Source organism: Suillus subaureus, assembly GCF_016647635.1.
Source record: "Suillus subaureus strain MN1 chromosome Unknown BJ212scaffold_2, whole genome shotgun sequence".
NCBI classification, from domain to species: domain Eukaryota; kingdom Fungi; phylum Basidiomycota; class Agaricomycetes; order Boletales; family Suillaceae; genus Suillus; species Suillus subaureus.
In genome coordinates, this window is record NW_024538558.1 from 1,441,070 (window position 1) to 1,459,821 (window position 18,752).

The window sequence follows — 18,752 nt, forward strand, 5'->3', positions numbered from 1 at the left end:
TCTTTGACTTTGTTTCCACGTCTGCCATGACTTTTCTCGCTGACTTCCTCCTCACTGTCGTCCCAAAGGACTCCATACCTATATATCTTAAAACCTACATTCCAGGCGAGACGCCCTTATCGACATGGCCCGTCGTCACCACAGCCCTTGCGTCGTACCTCGCTATAATATTTGGTATTCGTGAGATCATGAAGGATAGATCTCCACAGCGGCTCAACACCCTCTTTCGCATACACAACGTTTTCCTCAGTGTTGGAAGTCTCATCCTTCTGGTCCTTATGATGGAAGAAGTTGGCTCAATATGGCTCACAAATACGACCTACGGTACAATGTGTGACGAGACTTCGTGGACGGAAGTACGTTCGGATACGTTTATCGAATCTCTATCTTTTTGAGATTTATCCATCACCCCAGAGGCTGGAATTTTACTACATGATCAACTATTACTTCAAGTACATCGAACTTTTTGACACGGTGTTCCTCGCTCTCAAAAAGAAACCTCTTGGTATGCGTTGGCATATTGTTCGTGGGATTCACGCGCTGACCGGTCATATTTAGCTTTCCTTCATGTATTCCATCATTCCGCCACTGCTCTGTTATGCTTTGTGCAACTTAACGGCAAAACGAGTGTGGTATGTCTACGTTGGCATCTCCGCTAGTGGTTGCTTGACCTCCAACTTTAGTCATGGGTTGTGATCTCTCTGAACCTGGCAGTTCACGTCATCATGTGTAAGGTCTTTATTTCCTACAATGTGCATGCGCTTATTGAACCACAAAGATTATTACTACTTTGCAACTGCTGGTGGTGCCAAAATATGGGTATGTACGCGCTCTACAATGTCTAGGCATGTTTCACTGAGACGTTCCCGCAATCAGTGGAAGAAATACCTTACGTCCATGCAGATCATCCAGTTCATCATCGACATCGTCATTGTTTACTTTGGTAGTAAGTTTATCAGTCTATAGCCCGATATCATTGCTAAATCCGGCGCAAGCCTACCAACATTACGCAGCTACTCACTACCATCACCTCCCTCATTGGTCGAATTGTGCTGGCACTGAAACTGCTGCTCTTTTCGGATGTGGCCTTCTCACCACCTACCTTGGCTTGTTCATCAACTTTTACATCCAAACGTACAAGAAATCTGCCAAGGGCAAGCAGCCTACAGCCAATGGCATTGCCAACGGTCATGCGCACAATGGAAACGGGTGCGCAAATACTCCCTCTTACCATATTGCATGCTGATGTTCAAATTTCTGATAGCTACAAAAAGGACTGAGCGCGCAATTCACGGCTTCATGACGATATGCCCATGGCCAAGCGATTACCTATACTTATCTAGCACCACGCGGAACACTAATATACAGAATGCACCAACGAGTTCATCTCCAGTTCACCTGTCCAATCTTTTCATACAGCCTGTCGTTCTTGTGTCTATTTAGCTATTCCCCATCACCTTATTTTTTCATGGTCAAGTAGAATTTCTTTTGCATATTTGTTTTCTTTCGGGTCATGCTTTGGTTGCGGGCATGCATGTTAGTATACGGGTGTGCTTGGAGCTGTGTTGAAACGCAAAGGACATTTCACGAACAAGAGATACCGTAGTAATACCCAAACGAAATGCCACTACTTCTCCATGCCAATCTAATCTTAAGAGTCTGTTGCATAATCATCCTGCTGTGCCGTAAGGTTCAGCTGCGGCAATTCCATCATCATCGATGCATCATCCGACGCCTGTGTCACTACATATATCATTGATTGACTTTTCTTTGGCTCCAAGCTTGTACTGAAGACTACAATCAGCTATCTAGGTTAACTTGCGTTTTGCAGCTCCGAAAAAATTGTCTCAGTACTTTACCAGTACTTGAAACCGAATTCCTGAGAACCGTGACTATCGCCCGTTCACCAGCTCTGATACACACGAATATCTTTGTTTCTTCCCATCATCACTATCTCTGCATTAACTTATACACCACGAGGAGTGCACACATCGCAGTGCAGGGAGTCAATTTGCAACGGCTTCCTTGAATGATTCAAGGCCGACGATAGGGACTACCTTACCAACGAAACTCAGCCAACCGTGCTGTGCGGCTTAGAAGCCTGTCCAATGTCTGAAATATCAGATTCAACGCAGCAGTCCACTAGGACCTCCAGTTGCCCTCGAGAGTTCTTGGTGTCCGTAGAATTGTATGTCCCCACTGTGGCGAGTTTTGGGCTTTGGAAGGTGAGTCTCATGTACATATCTTACTCGATACATCTAACCGCTCGTAGCCGGTAGTCCCTCGCCGTAAAGTTGACACTAGCAAAACGGAGGAAACCCCTAGGTCACTTAAAGGTGAGAATACTTCTATTCTGCCACATGACTGTTTATGTGTCTCCAGAGAAGTCTAGCTGGATATCGGTAGCTCGGACTCCCGCAGGTGCTGGACAGTGGCGACCTGCAACATGTAAGCTGACGGACGAGGACGAGAGTTGTTCGCTTAACATCTATGTCGACGTGGGTCTCAGGAAGACAGACGTTTTACAATCTTCTGAATGCCCTCACAGGAGACTATTCTATACCAGACCATCTACGTCCATATGCTCAACCACTTCGACATCCGACACGCTGACTCCTCTTTATTCCTTCGCAAGAATTGTATGGCGCTTACATCTGCTGGGCAAGTTATTTCTTATCCTGTTTGCAGCACTGCTAATGAGACTGCCATCAAAGGGGGCAGCGGTGGGGCTCTTCAGCTAACACAGAGCCCATCTATTTCCAATTTGAAGACGCCGATACGTGTAATACTTGGCTGGTCCTGTTACGATCATATTCTAAACCTGAGATATATGGCCAAACCTTCGTCTCACGCGATGGTGGGCTTTACCGTATGTGGCGGCAGGTGGAGCTGTCGATCTCGCAAGGACGCAACCTAGGGAATCACTTCAAACCTCAATTAGACGCGAATGCTAGCTCTGCTACGCTCAGCGAAGGCGACCCGCGAGAGGCAGACCCCGTTGATTTGGATGCCTTTTGCGAAATTCATCTCAACGACAGTATATGTGCTCGCACGACGGTCAAGAAGGGGATCGGCTCTCCTGACTGGCATGAAAATTTCTCATTATCTGACTTGCCCCCTTTTGAGACCCTCGAGGTCACAGTCTGGAGAGAGAAGAGACTTCTGAAACCCATGTTGCTTGGTTCGGTCCGCATTGCACTGACGAACTTTCGCCGAAGTGAAGCGGTAGAAGGATGGTTTCCGATCATACAAGCTGGCGGAGTGAGCAACAGTATTCAAGTTGGGGAAATACGAATGAAACTTACAGTTGACGAGTGAGTGTTCAGTACATTCGCAGACTAGCGTGGATTGAAATTTGTTCAAGGGAGATAATATTACCTCATGCTAGTTACTCGGGCCTTCTAACCGTAAGTCGTCTCAAACACCGTTCCTACTGACATGTAATTGCATTTGGTTGCCAGGTACTCCGCGACAGGAACGTCTTAGAGTGGATGAGTGACTTCGAGCGCAGACTCCACTTGCGGACTACTTCCTATCAGTTGATGTGCATCGCGATTGCCAAGAATGTTCTTGTTGAGCATATCACGGAATATGCCGACCGTGAAGTTGACGGGACGCCTAGCTGTCAGTGATCCATTATCCTATACCATAAATTACCTTACTGACCACTCTGCAGCTCACAATACCATTTTCCGCGGGAATACCACTTTCACAAAGACGATGGAACTCGCAATGGCATTTTATGGGAAAGCGTTTCTTGAGTCCAGCATCGGAAGCACCATTCGGCGCATTTGCTCCGAAAAAGTTGCTATCGAGGTTGATCCTGTGAGGAGCGGCAAAGGTGCAAAAGAGGTTGAACGTGGCGTAGATCAACTCATACATTGGAGCCAAGAAGTGTGGAACCAGATATATGCTGTAAGGAACCAGTGTCCGCAGTGAGTACTACGTTATTCAGATTTGACTCAGACTGAGTCGAATGCAGCGAGTTGCGACGTCTCTTCGAACACGTGAGAAAGCTCGTTGAGAAACATTATCACACGAAGGATTCTCAAGACCCCCATAACCGGGAACTCCCTCGGCAAAGCGTTTCCGCCTTTTGCTTCCTAAGATTTATCGTCCCAGGCATCTTGAACCCTCACCTATTTGGATTATACCCAGGTATTGAATATTCCCATGATGCCTTGCTTAAATCTGATCCACCCTAGGTCTTCCCAGTGCTCGCATTCAACGAAGTCTCACACTCATCGCAAAGGTCATACAAAGTCTTGCGAATCTTAATCCCGTGAGTCACATCGCTATCTCATTTGCTCTGTCGCTCACCACCTCTCGAGCAGAATGTACAGAAGGAGGAGTTCATGCGTGGGATTAAGGACTTCCTCAAGCAGAATCTACCGTCAATGGTAGATTACATCCTGGTTGTCTCAACTCCTGTCCCACTAGATCCATATAGTCCACACTCTGGTCACCCAGCTCACAGCCATCAACGGCTTAATGTGGTCAGTTCATTGCACGAAAGAAGTACTACGATGCCCGTCCTAGAAAGAGAATCGATTCCATTGCTACCTCATGTGCTTGATATTCCAAGGCATCTAGCTCGCATCAGTTCCTCGGTTCTCCGAAATGCACGGTCCGCTGACACGAAGGGCAAATCCTCCGAAGACAACAATCAGTATCTGTCAGGTCTTTGTGCTCAATGCTTCGACCTGGAGGACCAGAGTCTAGCTCGCGTCAGCCAGCTAGCCGGTGTGGAGTCATACCCTATTGCCCTTAAATGGGATGCACCTCGAATGACATCCTCCGCTGCTCCTCCATCCCCAGCCTCGTCCTCTAAAATCGTTGAGTCGCGGAAGGTGTCAAGGCCGTATACCGCACCATCACTGTCTGATTTGTCTGGAGCGGATCACCGAAAAGCATCATCCGACAACATGACACCTTTAAGTCCCATCCCCCATGACCTGTCCAGTCTACGTAGAGGTTCTGTTTCCGATATTCCTTCAAGCCCAAAGGTCACCTCATCTCCCGAAGAGCGACCTCTACGGGCAATGAATCGTCCGCGCTTTCTGCGACCTAAATCAATATCAGCCGAGTCGATCTCGTCACTTGCATCCCCTGCAGGTACACGATCTCTACGTAGTCCACCTGAGTTTCAAGATCTTGAAGCTAGCAGGAAGAGGAAGAACGTGCTGCAGGGTATACTTACAAAACGATGAACGACCATCATATTTATTGTCTTGTTTTTTCTCCTATTATATTACGTTTTGCGTACTGTATGAAGAATCAGATATACAATCCTGGAATCCTCGAAGAACAAAACATGAAATCGCGAATGTCCACCAATGCATGTGTAATCAAGAACAGTCCGATCTTAGCAATTTTTCGATCAGCCTAAGCACTTCCATGGCTACATCCTCAGAAGTGCTGCGGACTGTTAGTCGGCACAACTAGCTCACGTCAATCTATGGGTATCATAAGGAGACGGAAAGACTCACCTTTGCCTCGCGATTTGGTTCTAAGCGAAGCAGGCAACCGACTTTGCCATCTACCGACGTATGCAAAACTCCGGCTGCCACTAGGTTGCTTGGGTTGGGATCAACATCTTCCAATATCTCCAGATGGTTTCCTGAGACCACTTGGCGGTATCGTACAAGATCAAGCTGACCAGTACCATCAAGTGGAATAGGAAAAACTGCCTGTGCCTCGCGTGGAGGACCACCGATGACCTTCCAGCGCTCGAAGAAGTCGGCTTGTCCCAGCTTGACACCCTCGATGAACTTCGTAACGCTGATTGGCAGCCGAATTGATATAGACTGATGTGCACCAGCTAGAAATGACACCGTGAGGATGGGGAAAGAGCTAAACACCTTTTTACATTCAACATGCAGAAGTTGTTGGCTTTGTGTGCGAGGAACGAGTGTATTTGGTGGGATTTTGGCAAACGTAGCCGACAAAGCCTCCGAGTCATTGACATGGATGGTGGAAGTGAACGACGTCAACGGTACTGATATTTTATTTCCCAAGTAGATGGCTAGCTGGCCGAGATGCCCCTGGTACTTTGATTTGATACCAATTTGGATCTGCACGTCCTCGTAGAGGAGGCCCTCCGCACTGCAGGTGAGCTTGTTAAACCACTTTTCAACGCTGGGTCCGACAGCGACTCGAGGGGCGACTACGTCCACACGGGACAAGTCTAACTGATCACCTGAGCTAGATAAATTCAATCCTGCCAAAGAGCTCATGACGTCTTGTGCATCTGCAGTATCGGTGACAGTAGCTGTCCCAGTGGCAGATGATCCTGGTCCTAGCGTCGCTTTCCGTGAATTTCCGTGTCGCTCGAGGTTCATTTCCTTTCCTCCATGTATCCAGGTGCGCTTGTCCTCCGTGTCTCCGAGTTTACGGTTGAGTCTACCAATCAGAGCGCTGACGCGAGGAGGGAATGGCGGCATCTCTTCACAAACGTTCTGTAACACCTCATCGTCATCAGGCCTAGATGCAAGCGAGTAGAATTCACAGGCCCGCTGCTGGAGCTCTGCATCCAAAACATGTCTATATCGTTCGAAGATGTTGATGAGCTGAGGCTTTATCTCGGGAAAGACATTAACCCATTTGATGTACGTCGATAGGAGAAGGGAGCGAGTGGAAGCGACACAGAATTGAGATTTGGAGTGAAGAACCTGAAATTGTTCAAGAGGACTGTAGCCAGTGTCATTCGCGATGAGATGTCCATATTCTCCCAGGATGTATCCTGTGCGGTCACGGTCACTAAACTGAATTCGAACATGAGTCTTTCTTACCTCCAACCTTGACAAGACTTTCATGTGTGGATGGGGACTTCAGGTGCTCGAAGACGACTTTGGCAGCATATTCCTGCAGATCCTCCGTATTTGTAACTATCTGCACGACACGGTACCAGACTTCATCCCCGACATGATCACCAGCAGCGCTGATGAGCTGCAGGATCGTGTCGACATACCACTTGTATGAGTTCGCGTACTTCTCCGTCAAGATAGCAATTTTGAGCACCATCTCCTCCCGCAGAGCATAATCTGCAACTTTGAGGTAGCGTAGCAATTCCCCAACAATCAGCTCTGAATTGTCTGTATCGCACATGCTGTATAGCAAGTCAAGAGCACGCCTTCGGACAGAGATATCCTTGTCGCGAAGAGATAGGATAATGGTGCCTTGGTGCTTCTTAAGGGGCTCCAGAGAATCTGCACGAGCAGCAAGATGAGCCATGGTGTCCAGACCAAGATATCGTACGTTTGTCTCTTTTGAGGATATGAACCGAGCCAACAGAATTGCAGAGGTTCCCACAAGTGGCGAACTTGTGTCTAAATGAATCGCAAGACTGATTGCTTCGAAGAGCACGGCATGCTGCGCATTGTTGTGTTGCACGTTCCTCGAGGGTTCTGCGCTATTGTTCATGATTGTTTGTAGCACCTCATGGAGTACAGATCGTAAAGTTGCGTCCTCTAAGAGCAGTAATGTGAGAGATGTCATGGGTCATTTAAATACGCACATACCAGAAGGAGGATAGTACTGCAATAATCGAAGTAGTTTGACTTGTAGCCATGGCGAAGGGACTTTATAGTATGCGTATGTGGCAGAATATTCGCCCTCTATGACTAACTGAGGATACTCAGCCACGATCGGATCCCAACTATGATGCTACACACTTACTCGGTGTAGGCGATCCACAGCTTTAGTGTAGCAAACAGCATAGGCATCGAGGTGGTCTTGGGCCAGAGCCATGATTAAGCTGGTAACACATATTACGACGCCCTACGAAGTTTTTCAACAATAAACGCCAGTGTAATTGACAACCTACTAGATCTTGGTCGTCCATGATAGATACTAAACGCAAAGCCCATTCAGCAGCAGGTATTACAGTAGGATGTTTGCGGTAGAGTCGCAGCAGCGTTAGAGCAGCTTTCTTCTTCACAAAAGTTTGCGAGGTTCTGCAAGTATGAATGAGTTTTCACGTACTCGAATCGTAGATGCTGGTCACTCACGGGGATATCAGAAGCCTATGCACATCTTCTGACAGCGCCTCTGCCATCTCGCTGCTACCTACATTTGCTATGGCATGCAAGGCAAGGCAGTTGCTGACTTCGTTATTCTCATCCAAGTCCTTCCGAATGGAGTTGACAACCAGTCGAAGGAAATCCGAGTTCTCGTGCATCAGCAGAGTCACAGCAAGGTAACCCTACATGTGTCTTGTTAATGATACATCCGACGAACTTGTTCATTAACCTTACTATCTGTTTCTCACTGTACTTGGAACTCGATATGAGGTTGACGGCTTCCATATGCCCCACATCGACCTTGTACCCAAGGATATACGTGAAGATGATCTTCGCGACATATCTGTACCATTGTTGAAGATGTGCATAAATCTGACAGTGATACACTCACTTCTTCTTCTGATATCCGTCCAAATTTCCATCTGCAGCATGCCATGAGCATCAAGCTAAACGAGCAACTAGGATGCATTGGACCTTTGAATTTCTTTCGGATATTCGCCATCTCTTTGTTGATACGCTTCTCTTCCAGTTCACGCACTCTCGCACCTCGGATATCTGCGATAAACTAAAGAGAATACGATTAAATGGTTGACATGACTTTGGAGGGACGCACCTGGGTTAGTCCTCGCATATTGGCAGCCATCTTTGGTAGATGAGGTTTCCGGAAAGCAGTTAGCAGAAATTAATGAGTAGAACAACCTGGGCTCTTCTGGCAACAAAAGAACTCCGCACAGCGAGAAAATGGAGGCACGTCCGCGTACTCGACGCTTGGTGACAAGTGCCGCGTTTGCCAGGTCACCGGTGACGGTGCTCACACTGCATGGGAAACGCCTTGACTGAATTTCAGACAAGTACTGTTACTTACGTTATCTTCTCTTAAGTAGACTTGCCACACGATCCTAGATGCAGAGTAACTGTTTCGATAGTATTATGCAATGTGAGGGTACATTAGTGATATTGAGCGTACAAAAAATGCGTAAATGAGGAGGGATGAATCTAGAAATGTAATCAGACAAGGACACGATGATGATGATATATAGAGTAGGGTCTAAAATCTGCGTGAACTAGACGGACGATTACTAGATGTACCGGGCCTTGAGTTATAGGCTGACCCAACACCGTACGCAGTGGAGAACCTAGACCTGGGTTCAAAGGGGGGAAACCGTGTAGGGGAGGGGCTGGGAGAAGCCATAGGAGTCGCAGCGCGAGGTTTGGACCAGGATTGATATGCAATGCGCTCGTCACTGTAGCGGTTGAGCATGCGCACTATATCTGTTGTCATGAAATCTAATTCTTTGATCTCTGTGGTAGAGAGGGTGTAGTCTTTGTTGAGTGTACCTTCATCCTCAGACTCGCTCTCGCTCTCCTCCGAGGATAAAATCTGGGGAATCGGTGCTTGACGTCTGTCCCGTCGAGCCATCACAATACCCTCGAATACTCGAAGCATACAAGACTCCATGACGGTCTTCAAACGTTGTATGTCATCCAATACATCAACATTTCCAACGATTGGCAGCCAACCATCACACTCCAGCCCTCGTTCAGTGACTTGGATCTCGTAAGCGCCAAAGAGCATGTAGGTCATAGGGTCCAGGCGAGTCGTGGTAATCAAATACGTTTGAGGACTGGAGCCGACCGTCGACAAATTCTGTCGTTTTTCAGAAAAAGCGTAAAGCTGTTTTTCCATGGCCTGGTCATTCTCAACGGCGTGCTTGCGATGGTTTACGCTGCCTGGATGTATAAAGGTCGCCTACATATAATTAGCTTATGGAGTGGGGTGAATGTATCGCACGAAACTCACCTTGTCCAACTGAGTACGGTAAGTCATCTCACCAGTCCTAACGGCATATTTTGGCTGGGAAGCTATTGCTATCAGAGCGGCCAGGAGAGGAAGGGATTTGCCATTAACGTTCAGGTCGGGTGGTACGGTCAAGTCCCGACTTCTAGGCTCAGTTGATGCGACGTTCCCACCCGCAGAAACATCAATGACTCCTGCTTGGTACAGAGACTGCAATAAGTGCCCGCGGATCTTGGTAATCAAGAGTAGCGTTGGCTTCGAGAGGAAGTTGTCGTTACAGAAGCGATTGGCTGACATATACTCGCCGCGACGCTGCATCTCGTACCACGCGTTATAAGCATTCAATATGGTAAGCGGATCTGACCTGAACCCGCTGGGCGACCATTTGATCTTAGCAGAAGCAGCTTGAGCCTTGAGATGCATAGGGGAGAAAAACGGATCCCGATTGGTCAGAATGGCGGCGAGAGTAAGAGCCTGGTCGAGACACCGGAAAAAGCTCCCGTAAAGGACGAGCCTTCCCATTTGGACCTCTACGGGTAGTTGTAGTAGGACCCTTCCCAGTGACGTGAGGTTCTTGCCATGATCCAGCGCACCTACCATCTGTAAATTCTTCATGGCGGCGGCGACGCGGTCAGGCTCAGGGGGTTCGATAGCGGCAGCGAGAACTTCTTCGGTGTCCATCCCGGGGAACCTGAGAGCCTTAACGTGCATGACGACATTGCTTAGGTCGACGCGTTTCATTTCCACGGTTGGATGAGGATGAAGGTTGGCTGCGCGAGTCTTACTGAGAATACCAAAATATTCTCCAGGCCGATGTCTACCCGCCCGCCCTGCTCTTTGGTTCAAGTTGGAAGTACCAACCCAGGCGGAGATGAGAGACGACATGTGGCGGTCAGGATCGTATCGCTGCTCCTTGACCCTCGCAGTATCAACGACATAAACAACGTCGGGAATCGTTATGGAGGTCTCGGCAATATTAGTAGCCAGAATGATTCTACGGACGCCCTCTGGAGGAGGCTCAAAAACGACTTGCTGTTCGGCCAGAGGAATGGTAGAATGGAGAAGGTGAATACTGTACTTTGAGGGGTTGTTGAAGTTGACGTCCATACTTCCACCAAGGAGAATCTTCTGTACTGCAGATATCTCGTCCCACCCAGGCAGGAAAACCAAAACATGACCCGAGTCAGACTGTTGCAAGACATGTGAAATGCTAGCTGCGACCAAGGGACATGGCAGATCCAGCTCTTCATCCCCACCGCTCAGCACGCGGGAGTCTCCCTCTGTCATTGAGGGCCCACAAGACCGCACATAAGCTTCCTCACGAGCGAGGTATTTAGAGACCAGGTCGTCTTGGAACACCCAGTTTAGCGCGCGATGGTTTCTCAACGCAGGGATGAAATCCTCCATGAAGTGTTTTGTGACGGGGTACGTGCGGCCTGGGATCTCGATTACTTTTGCCGGTTCGCCCCGCTCGTCGGGAAAGTACTCTTGGAACAGCGTGGGATCAATAGTGGCACTCATGAGGACGATCTTCAATGGAATATTCCGAGCCTTGCGATCATCCATGAGACGCTTGAGAACAACGAGGAGGAGGTCGGTATCAACATCCCGCTCGTGGACTTCATCGACAACGATGTGCGTCACCTCGTCCATCCTGGCAGCCGATAGTCCACCTTCAGCCATTGCAGACTGAAGTTTTTTGAGTAGCACTCCCGTAGTGCAGAAAGTGATAGAGCCATGCTCTTCTGGCAATTTCGACTCAAAACGGACACTGTAGCCAATTGATCCTTCACCGACAACTTCCCCTCTCTCCTTGGCGACACGGTCAGCTACACTGAGTGCAGCCAGCCGACGTGGCTGAGTGCAAATGAGGTTGCAGCGGGCACCCTCACCCTCGTCAATATAGTCATCCAGGAGTAGCTGTGGTATCTGCGTGGTTTTGCCTGAACCCGTCGCAGCCATACAAATCGTGACATCATTCTCACGTATGTGCGACACAAGCTCCTCCGATCGAGTATAGATGGGCAACGCAGCTCTTGTGTTCCGCATCTTTTCCATCACTGGATCCGTAAGGTATGCTTTTCTCCGTTCCTTGAGTTCTTCCGACCTTTGTGCCAAGAAATCCCGAGGAAACCTGCGGGCATAGGATGGTCGTGGGGCAGGAACAGAGACAGGTTGAGATCTCGGACTGTCTGACCCAGACCCAATAGTGGGTCTGTTCCTGTATAGAGTGCTCTTTTTGATATCACCGCTTAACTTGTGTATCTCATCCTCAAGTTTTGTGCTAATCTGGAAGTAAACCTTCGGGGCTAGACCAAGGTCCTTTCCAGTCTTGGACGCCTCCACAAAAGTTGTCCATAGACTAGGATCACATTGCTGCAGATACTGCGCAACGTCCAAGTAGCACTGAATTTGGGCTGCTTTCTTGGTTGTGCTGGAGCCCATGCCGATCTTTTTGTCACCCACGGTCATAACGGCTTCCCAGGTCGACTTCGCGCGCCCCTGACGCTGTTCTTCCAGTTCGATGTCCGGCTTGCCAAATCCATATCTGCGACAGTAGTAATCCATAAAGCTTCGTGCGCGCTCGTAGTCAACGACTGAACCATCGCTCAGTTCGATGACTTGTGGAGCAGAGCTCGAGGATGCTGAATGCTTAGGCTTGTCGAGCTAACCACATTCATTAGAACTATTTGGGTGGTTTGCAATTTGTGACACGCACCTGACCTGTATCATGAAGTTGGTAGAGAGCTGAAAGCGCTGCGAGCCTCTCAGCATCTCTCCTGACTCTGTGGTCACCAATACCAAACACTGGAGGAGTCGTATCGAGGGCAACAGTCACCCTTCGTAAGGCTATAAGCACAAGCCAAATAGCATCGCTAAGAAATCGTCACCAACCTAGATACCCGTTCAGATGTACCAAAAACAATGCCCTCAACCGATTCATACACCGGTTGCTTGTCCAAGTGATTAATGGCAAAATTAGCGACTGGGGATTTTGGGTTATCTACAAACACGGGTTTTATGTCAGGGCGGGAACCAAGATTCTTCCTGTGCTCCTGTTCAATAAAAGCCGCGTCACGGATAGGGCCGTCAAGGTCCGGAGGTCTCGATTTCGAGAGCTGTCCTTTATTCTTGCCCTTACTCCATCCCATTCTACGCTTCGATGAATCTTTCTGGGACGACAAACCATAGATACGCGACCCGGGCGAGCCACGGCTTTTGGATGAAGACGGCATCTCGAATGGAGGTGATACAGTAGGGTTCCGTTGCGTCCCTTTTGAGGATGCGGACATCGTAGTACCAGCCGTGAAAGCTCCCGCTAACTTTGGAACTTTAACCGGCCGTTGCTCTGAGGATTGAGGTGGGCTAGGTGACCGAGGATGATTGACATCTGCAGTATGGTGCTTCTGCACGGTCGCTGTCGCGTGACTGGCAAAGGGTCGTTTGAGAGAGGCTGCAACAGAAGGAGAACGCTTGAATGTATCTAATGGCATGAGGCGACGCCCGAATTCTCGAACAGTGAAGGCCCAACTCATAACTTGAGGGACTGCAACGATGAAAAGCCATGAGAATCTCATTTAGCATATCAACTGAAATCTGCCTGAATCACTCACATCCTCAGGATCTCTAAACCTTCCTCTGTATTTTTTGTTCCGCACAGACGTTCAAAACGACGGCGACCTTGACGGTAAGGAAACTTCTTCACTGAGTTCTTAATGAAAATATGGCTTCGGCATTCGCCGAATATTTACTTTCGCGTTGACTTACTCACCGGAGCCTCAAGCTCTCAGATCTTTCAAGTTCAAACGTTCACCACTGACCAGTCCTCTTGAACGCTGTAAATGTGCACTCGTATTACAAAAATCAACAAGGATATGATGTATAATCTATTCATCTATTTACATGTTATCTAATCGTTGCTTGATAGCGTCTGCGATTCCAGTCAAGTATTTCAGTCGCACTGCGGCAACTTTAGTTTCCTCCCAGTTCTTTTCAGCTACGGATTTTGTGACTGCGCTCACAACTTCACGAATTTTGTCTTTGACCAGAAGTGTTATTGCCTGCCAGACATTCGCATATGACAAGACTTACTATCATTATCTTCTTTTAAAGTACGAATCCGCTCGATGTCCCCATCTTCAATCTCCTCCCGGACTTCCATGATTTCGCTAATGAGTTCCAGATCATCTAAGGGATCTGCTTCTGCAGTCACGAGGCCATTCCGCTGTAAAACATATTCTATACGGTGCAAGGGTGACGACAGTGCTTTATACGCAGCATTCAGCGTATTCGACACGTCAAGTGCGATATCTTGTTGGAACTGCTGGATAAATCTCTGCTGATACTGTAAATATAATCACTCACTTCACTCTTAGTTGCCCAAGCGTCCGGGTGTGATACTCTTTGTGCTTCAATGAAGCGGCGTTTAAGGAGTGCAGCATCCACTACAAACGGGTTCGGCTCGTAAGGAAGACCCAGTATATCATGATATGATATTGAGTCGTGAATCCTTGCAATATAATTGCAGTTTGGACAGACAGGTAACGCAGTTGGAAGAATAGTCCCGCATGATGGACACGTCTTGGTTAATGAAGTAACCACCGAGTGCCTTGAGGAAGATGGATTGGCTTTGTCGGTGAATGCTCTTGCATAATATCCGTTCGACAGTGCCAACGGTCGATGAGTTGTTTGAGCCACACGGACAAGGAAAGGGAGGAACATTAAATTATTATTGTTCGGATGAGGGGTCACTCGTTTACTAAGCACATGAACCGGAAATGAAATGCATGTAAATTTCCTTTTTTGAACAATATCGTCATTGTTTATATAGGACTAGAAGATTGACCATGACAGCGACCAGCACCACGTACAGCGTCAAGGCATGCTGGGCGAGCCTTGCACAACATAATCACAATGTCGAGCAGTACTAGTAGTACTAGTGGTGCCGGTGAGCTCCGAATCCAAGACTCGTGCTCGCTGGCCGGTCCTCAGTGGCCTGCTCCTCCCCAGGCAATATTAACGCTTGATGATCCCTCAGCCGTAGAACCAGCACGCCGTCGGTTGGCTCCAAAGACTCGTTTTCGTATATTTTCTTTTCTTCCAAACATTTTCTCCTGCTGTGGCTCTAGGCACCACAAACCACAACCAGCGGATTCAGAATCCAAGGCAGACAGCTCAAACAAGTCCATAGAGCAACTACCTCCCCTCGAACAAACCAATGATAATACCACCATAATCACTTTGGACATCTCAAGTATCTCAGAAATCCCTGGTATGAATAAGGACGAGTATCGTTGGGCTATTGTGTACGAGAATCAAAGAGGGTACGCACACCATTTACTCCCCTATGTGTGGCAGACCTCAACTGTTCTCTCAAGCCTCACCGTACTCTCGTCCCCGTATTATTCACACCTATCACTGCTTCCCATCGATCCTCCACAATTTACTATCCCGTCCGATTCACTAAAACAATCTCGGCAACCAAACATCTCTCTCTCCAATTATCCCCTTCCCGATGGCACTTGGCGCTGGGTCTCCAGATCATGGATGACTGACATGCGTACAGACTCAGGAGAAGTTCAATATGATGGTTTTGAGTACAACTGGTTTTTTCGGGAGAAACACTGGCACGCGGAGATAGGCAAACTAAGCACTGGTGCCTGGGTACGGAGAAGACGATGGGTAAGGCTGATGATGCGTCCGGCACAGCATACAATAGCACACTTGGATGGAAGTCCAAGTCCATCCACTAGCAAGAGCAGGCTATCTGACCGGCCTTTGGACACAAGTTTGCTCTCTCTCGTTCACCCCAAATCAGAGATCGCGCTTGACGAGCTCGCTCGCTGGACCGACCTGAAATGGGAAGGAAGTGAACAAGACTGGGTGCACTGTCACCGCCTGATGCGAAGGCTCGGCCGAGATGGTCGCAAACTTGAACTTTGGCGCATGTGGCTTTTTCCATACCTCTCTGATGTTTCTAATACCGACCTGGTGGACAAAGGAAAGCTTCCCGAGTCTAATTCCCCTGCATTCATGAGAGTGGAAGATGATGGCTCGACCATCCAAATTCCACCTCTGGAATACTTGGGAGCAATTATCCAGAACCACGTATGCATTTCCGTTGACAAGTGTATCATCATTTGATATCACTTTTGTAGGGAGATGCCGTACTCCGGTCATTTGTCTTCCCAGATTCAAGAGCACAATTTATCAATCTTGTAAAACGTGCCGGTCTGGCTCGTGAATTAGGACGGAGTCTCGGAGATGGGTTCTCTTCCACTGAGGTTGACTTCTGGAGCTATTCGAAGGGTCTGGGCAAAGTACTTGACAAAGATGATCAAGCAGAGCGGGGTCGGAGAGCCGAGGACTAGAAGGGAAAGCTCTCTGATGAAGATGTCGTGGCAATTTATTTGGGCTTAAACAACAGGGTACAGAGTCATCGCAAGACTTTTCCATGGAGATCACTATACGGATCATATCATTATGCTAATAGTAATATGTACAATTTATGTAAATACTGTACAGCAGTGAGGCTGCATGTGATTGCAACACCTTTCGTTTCGAACAAGTTTCGAATCCGAGCTCTTTTGCAGAGCTTTGATGTCAGCGCCGTTTCCTCGGGTCATTGAGCATACTGAACCAGATTCGGACCATAGCAAGATATCATGGAGAAATATTGCTAATCCGAAGAATCTCTGGCCAGATGACCCAAGTCATCCGGCGAAGGTCGCCATTCGCACATATTCTCTCAGCTTATCTCTCTCTCTCGGTCCAGTGCTACTTCCAGTTGCTCTTACCCTCGTCAATCGTTCGTCCAGTCTGGAGACTCGTTTGGGTTCATTCAGACGCGTATTGAGGCGCGAAGTAGGCCTTACAGGATTTCCGTTCGCCATCACAGTAGCCGTTTGTGGCGGAATTGCATTGAAGCACTTCTGGGAAGCAGTAGGTGTCCGCCATGTCACGGTCGATAAACAAGACAGTCCAGAAGTTCGACGACAGCCAGTGGTGGCTTCCACATTCCAACGACGTACAACAGTCCTCTCGCTCGCAGCTCAGATATGCTCACGCATGTCCAACTCAACACCCTCAGGCTCCCAGAAAGCGTTCCTGTCAAATATTCTATCCTCGACAATCGCGTTGTTCTTACTCCAAAGGGCTCGACCGTCCAAAGCGGGGTCGCATCGACCATTCACAACCTTTGGATTTACGCTCTTATTTTTCTGTCGTGCAACGGACGCAATTATGCAGCATTTCCTGTCTGTGGAATCAGCCCGGAAAGCTAACCTATTCAACACTTCCACAAATCGATCGAACCCAAACAAACCATCCGCTGATGTACCGATGCCTGCTAAAGGCGATAGCAAAGCCAAGAAGTGGCATCAAAGTACAGTTGCATGGTTGGACGCTGTCGTATTTTGGGCCTGCAGTGCTAGGTGCGTGATATTTAGCATGCTTGGTGTCAATTTAAATATACTCAAACCCTTCGTGCACTACCAGAATTATGTGGTGTTTCTTCTACCAGCCGCATAGGTGCTTAACAATAAAATAAATTGGATTGATGTCTAAATCCAGTTTTTCACAGACTTCCCCCTTCTTATGTGAAATGGTTGGATACAATTCAATCGTCATGTTAGGAAACTCTCGCTCATCATCATTTACTTGTCAGGATATCATCCCTGGCCAACCTAGACAAACGGCTGTTGGACGCTTTGCGTGTCATGCGTTCTAAAGAATGGGTTTATGGGCACAGTTCCACCCATTCTCACCTCCTGACATCTTATGCCAATGATCGTGGATACCCTTCATCTTGGGGCGATCCACAGGTCTTGCCTGCGTGTGGTGGTACAGATGCAGACGTGGTCTGGAAGGCGCTTGGTGTGCCTGACCGGGGTGGTGTGGGTGGATTGCCCTGTGAGCTTCTGCATTCCGGCATCACAACGCGGTGGGGTCTCGACAACAGCTGCCTAACAAATGTGGGCGTGAGATTTTGCCTAGCATTCATTGAGGCTATGGCTCTATATCTGCCTGTAAGTGTATGGCTTGGAGTGCACTGCACTGCACCGCTAATCATGTTTGAAGGTCCACTTCCTTCCTCTCCTTTTTACTCGCCCTAGCTCCATCCTCCAGCGTCATCGCGCCATTCCTGCGCTACTAGCTGCGATCCGCAGTGCGACATTCCTCTCCACTTTCCTGTCGTCATATTTCTCCGCTGTTTGTCTCACACGTACCTTAGTGCTGGCAAAACTGTTCCCATGGATCCCTCATGATGTGTGGGATGGACCACACGGCTGTGTTCTCGCGGGATCACTCACATGTGGTTGGAGTATACTTATCGAGAACACGCGGAGAAGGGGAGAGATGGCCTTGTATGTGTTGCCCAGAGCCGTTAAAGCATCTTTACCGGCCAAGTGGATTGCGGGTAATCATGCTGGTGCGAGGCTGGCCGAGCGGTTAGTATTTTTAAAGAGTATTTTCTTTGCGATACTGACAGAATCTAATAGAATCGTGTTTGTTCTGTCGCTGGCTTCACTGCTCACTTTTGCAGTCCATGAGCCAGAATCTCTGAGAGGTCTGTCGCGATGGACCCTTGCTTTCGTCATGAAGGGGCCAAATACTGCGTTCTGGAAGAAACGCAAAGAACAGATTGAGACTTGCAATTGTCCTCAGACGCCTATTTCTCCATCCTCCAACTCGATCTCCACGCAGGGCATCGATCATTTGTGAGACGCTCTACAATGCTAACTTTACCCGCGATACTCCGGCTCTGGGATTGGAGTATTTTGGCAGAGTTCGCGCACGTTGTGGTCAATGCTCCGATCTAGATCATGCTCTTGTTTCTGCGTACTTTATGATCTTCACCCAGATATACTACTGGATGTACCATTAAACATTCCCAGTCGATATCCTTGCGTATTTAACATGTCTCACTTACA

The 18,752-nt window shown here is 48.3% G+C and overlaps 7 protein-coding genes across 7 annotated transcripts; 4 read left to right on the forward strand and 3 right to left on the reverse strand.

Annotated features, from left to right (window-relative positions):
- Window positions 1-26: 26 nt before the first annotated feature.
- On the forward strand, window positions 27-1,246 carry BJ212DRAFT_1258382 (ELO family; the record flags this gene model as incomplete). Its single annotated transcript, XM_041329935.1, has 7 exons — window positions 27-356; window positions 415-505; window positions 559-632; window positions 684-729; window positions 779-819; window positions 877-946; window positions 996-1,246. The coding sequence occupies 7 exons, from the start codon at window positions 27-29 to the stop codon at window positions 1,244-1,246; spliced, it is 903 nt and encodes a 300-aa protein (XP_041199182.1).
- Window positions 1,247-1,689: 443 nt separating this feature from the next.
- Window positions 1,690-5,218, forward strand: BJ212DRAFT_1317029 (GTPase activating protein). Its single transcript, XM_041334231.1, has 11 exons — window positions 1,690-2,225; window positions 2,273-2,336; window positions 2,383-2,498; window positions 2,549-2,661; window positions 2,715-3,314; window positions 3,365-3,407; window positions 3,462-3,624; window positions 3,677-3,935; window positions 3,983-4,158; window positions 4,206-4,282; window positions 4,335-5,218. Exons 1-11 carry the CDS (start codon window positions 2,109-2,111, stop codon window positions 5,208-5,210), a joined length of 2,604 nt encoding a protein of 867 aa, XP_041199183.1. The 5' UTR covers window positions 1,690-2,108; the 3' UTR covers window positions 5,211-5,218.
- BJ212DRAFT_1317033 (adaptin N terminal region-domain-containing protein) lies at window positions 5,219-8,907 on the reverse strand. The gene is made up of 11 exons (XM_041334232.1): window positions 8,635-8,907; window positions 8,496-8,586; window positions 8,413-8,443; window positions 8,256-8,364; window positions 8,010-8,203; window positions 7,826-7,955; window positions 7,678-7,779; window positions 7,521-7,626; window positions 6,792-7,469; window positions 5,490-6,742; window positions 5,219-5,441 (listed from the first exon to the last, which is right to left on the reverse strand). The coding sequence occupies exons 1-11, from the start codon at window positions 8,662-8,664 to the stop codon at window positions 5,349-5,351; spliced, it is 2,817 nt and encodes a 938-aa protein (XP_041199184.1). The 5' UTR covers window positions 8,665-8,907; the 3' UTR covers window positions 5,219-5,348.
- A 162-nt stretch (window positions 8,908-9,069) lies between these two features.
- BJ212DRAFT_1258618 (P-loop containing nucleoside triphosphate hydrolase protein) lies at window positions 9,070-12,971 on the reverse strand (the record flags this gene model as incomplete). Its single annotated transcript, XM_041329951.1, has 4 exons — window positions 9,070-9,771; window positions 9,823-12,486; window positions 12,539-12,659; window positions 12,715-12,971. The coding sequence occupies 4 exons, from the start codon at window positions 12,969-12,971 to the stop codon at window positions 9,070-9,072; spliced, it is 3,744 nt and encodes a 1,247-aa protein (XP_041199185.1).
- Window positions 12,972-13,718: 747 nt separating this feature from the next.
- BJ212DRAFT_1259468 (uncharacterized protein) lies at window positions 13,719-14,541 on the reverse strand (the record flags this gene model as incomplete). The annotated part of the gene is made up of 3 exons (XM_041330029.1): window positions 13,719-13,858; window positions 13,912-14,140; window positions 14,185-14,541. The coding sequence occupies 3 exons, from the start codon at window positions 14,539-14,541 to the stop codon at window positions 13,719-13,721; spliced, it is 726 nt and encodes a 241-aa protein (XP_041199186.1).
- Window positions 14,542-14,639: 98 nt separating this feature from the next.
- Window positions 14,640-16,374, forward strand: BJ212DRAFT_1317039 (uncharacterized protein). The gene is made up of 3 exons (XM_041334233.1): window positions 14,640-15,143; window positions 15,198-15,927; window positions 15,978-16,374. The coding sequence occupies exons 1-3, from the start codon at window positions 14,734-14,736 to the stop codon at window positions 16,188-16,190; spliced, it is 1,353 nt and encodes a 450-aa protein (XP_041199187.1). The 5' UTR covers window positions 14,640-14,733; the 3' UTR covers window positions 16,191-16,374.
- Window positions 16,375-16,419: 45 nt separating this feature from the next.
- BJ212DRAFT_1260134 (uncharacterized protein) lies at window positions 16,420-18,543 on the forward strand (the record flags this gene model as incomplete). Its single annotated transcript, XM_041330090.1, has 6 exons — window positions 16,420-17,252; window positions 17,317-17,349; window positions 17,402-17,425; window positions 17,486-17,846; window positions 17,899-18,269; window positions 18,321-18,543. 6 exons carry the CDS (start codon window positions 16,420-16,422, stop codon window positions 18,541-18,543), a joined length of 1,845 nt encoding a protein of 614 aa, XP_041199188.1.
- Between the last annotated feature and the right edge of the window lie 209 nt (window positions 18,544-18,752).

Coding starts and splice junctions, on each gene's coding strand:
- BJ212DRAFT_1317033 (XM_041334232.1), bottom strand. CDS start 8,664: ATGGCTGCCAATATGCGAGGACTAACCCAG. Junction 7,470..7,520: donor GCAGTACTATCCTCCTTCTG/GTATGTGCGTAT, acceptor TACTGCTCTTAG/AGGACGCAACTTTACGATCT. Junction 6,743..6,791: donor AAGTCTTGTCAAGGTTGGAG/GTAAGAAAGACT, acceptor GTGACCGCACAG/GATACATCCTGGGAGAATAT.
- BJ212DRAFT_1317039 (XM_041334233.1), top strand. CDS start 14,734: ATGTCGAGCAGTACTAGTAGTACTAGTGGTGCCGGTGAGCTCCGAATC. Junction 15,144..15,197: donor GTGTACGAGAATCAAAGAGG/GTACGCACACCA, acceptor TGTTCTCTCAAG/CCTCACCGTACTCTCGTCCC. Junction 15,928..15,977: donor GAGCAATTATCCAGAACCAC/GTATGCATTTCC, acceptor TCACTTTTGTAG/GGAGATGCCGTACTCCGGTC.
- BJ212DRAFT_1317029 (XM_041334231.1), top strand. CDS start 2,109: ATGTCTGAAATATCAGATTCAACGCAGCAGTCCACTAGGACCTCCAGT. Junction 3,408..3,461: donor GTTACTCGGGCCTTCTAACC/GTAAGTCGTCTC, acceptor TTTGGTTGCCAG/GTACTCCGCGACAGGAACGT. Junction 3,625..3,676: donor AGTTGACGGGACGCCTAGCT/GTCAGTGATCCA, acceptor ACCACTCTGCAG/CTCACAATACCATTTTCCGC.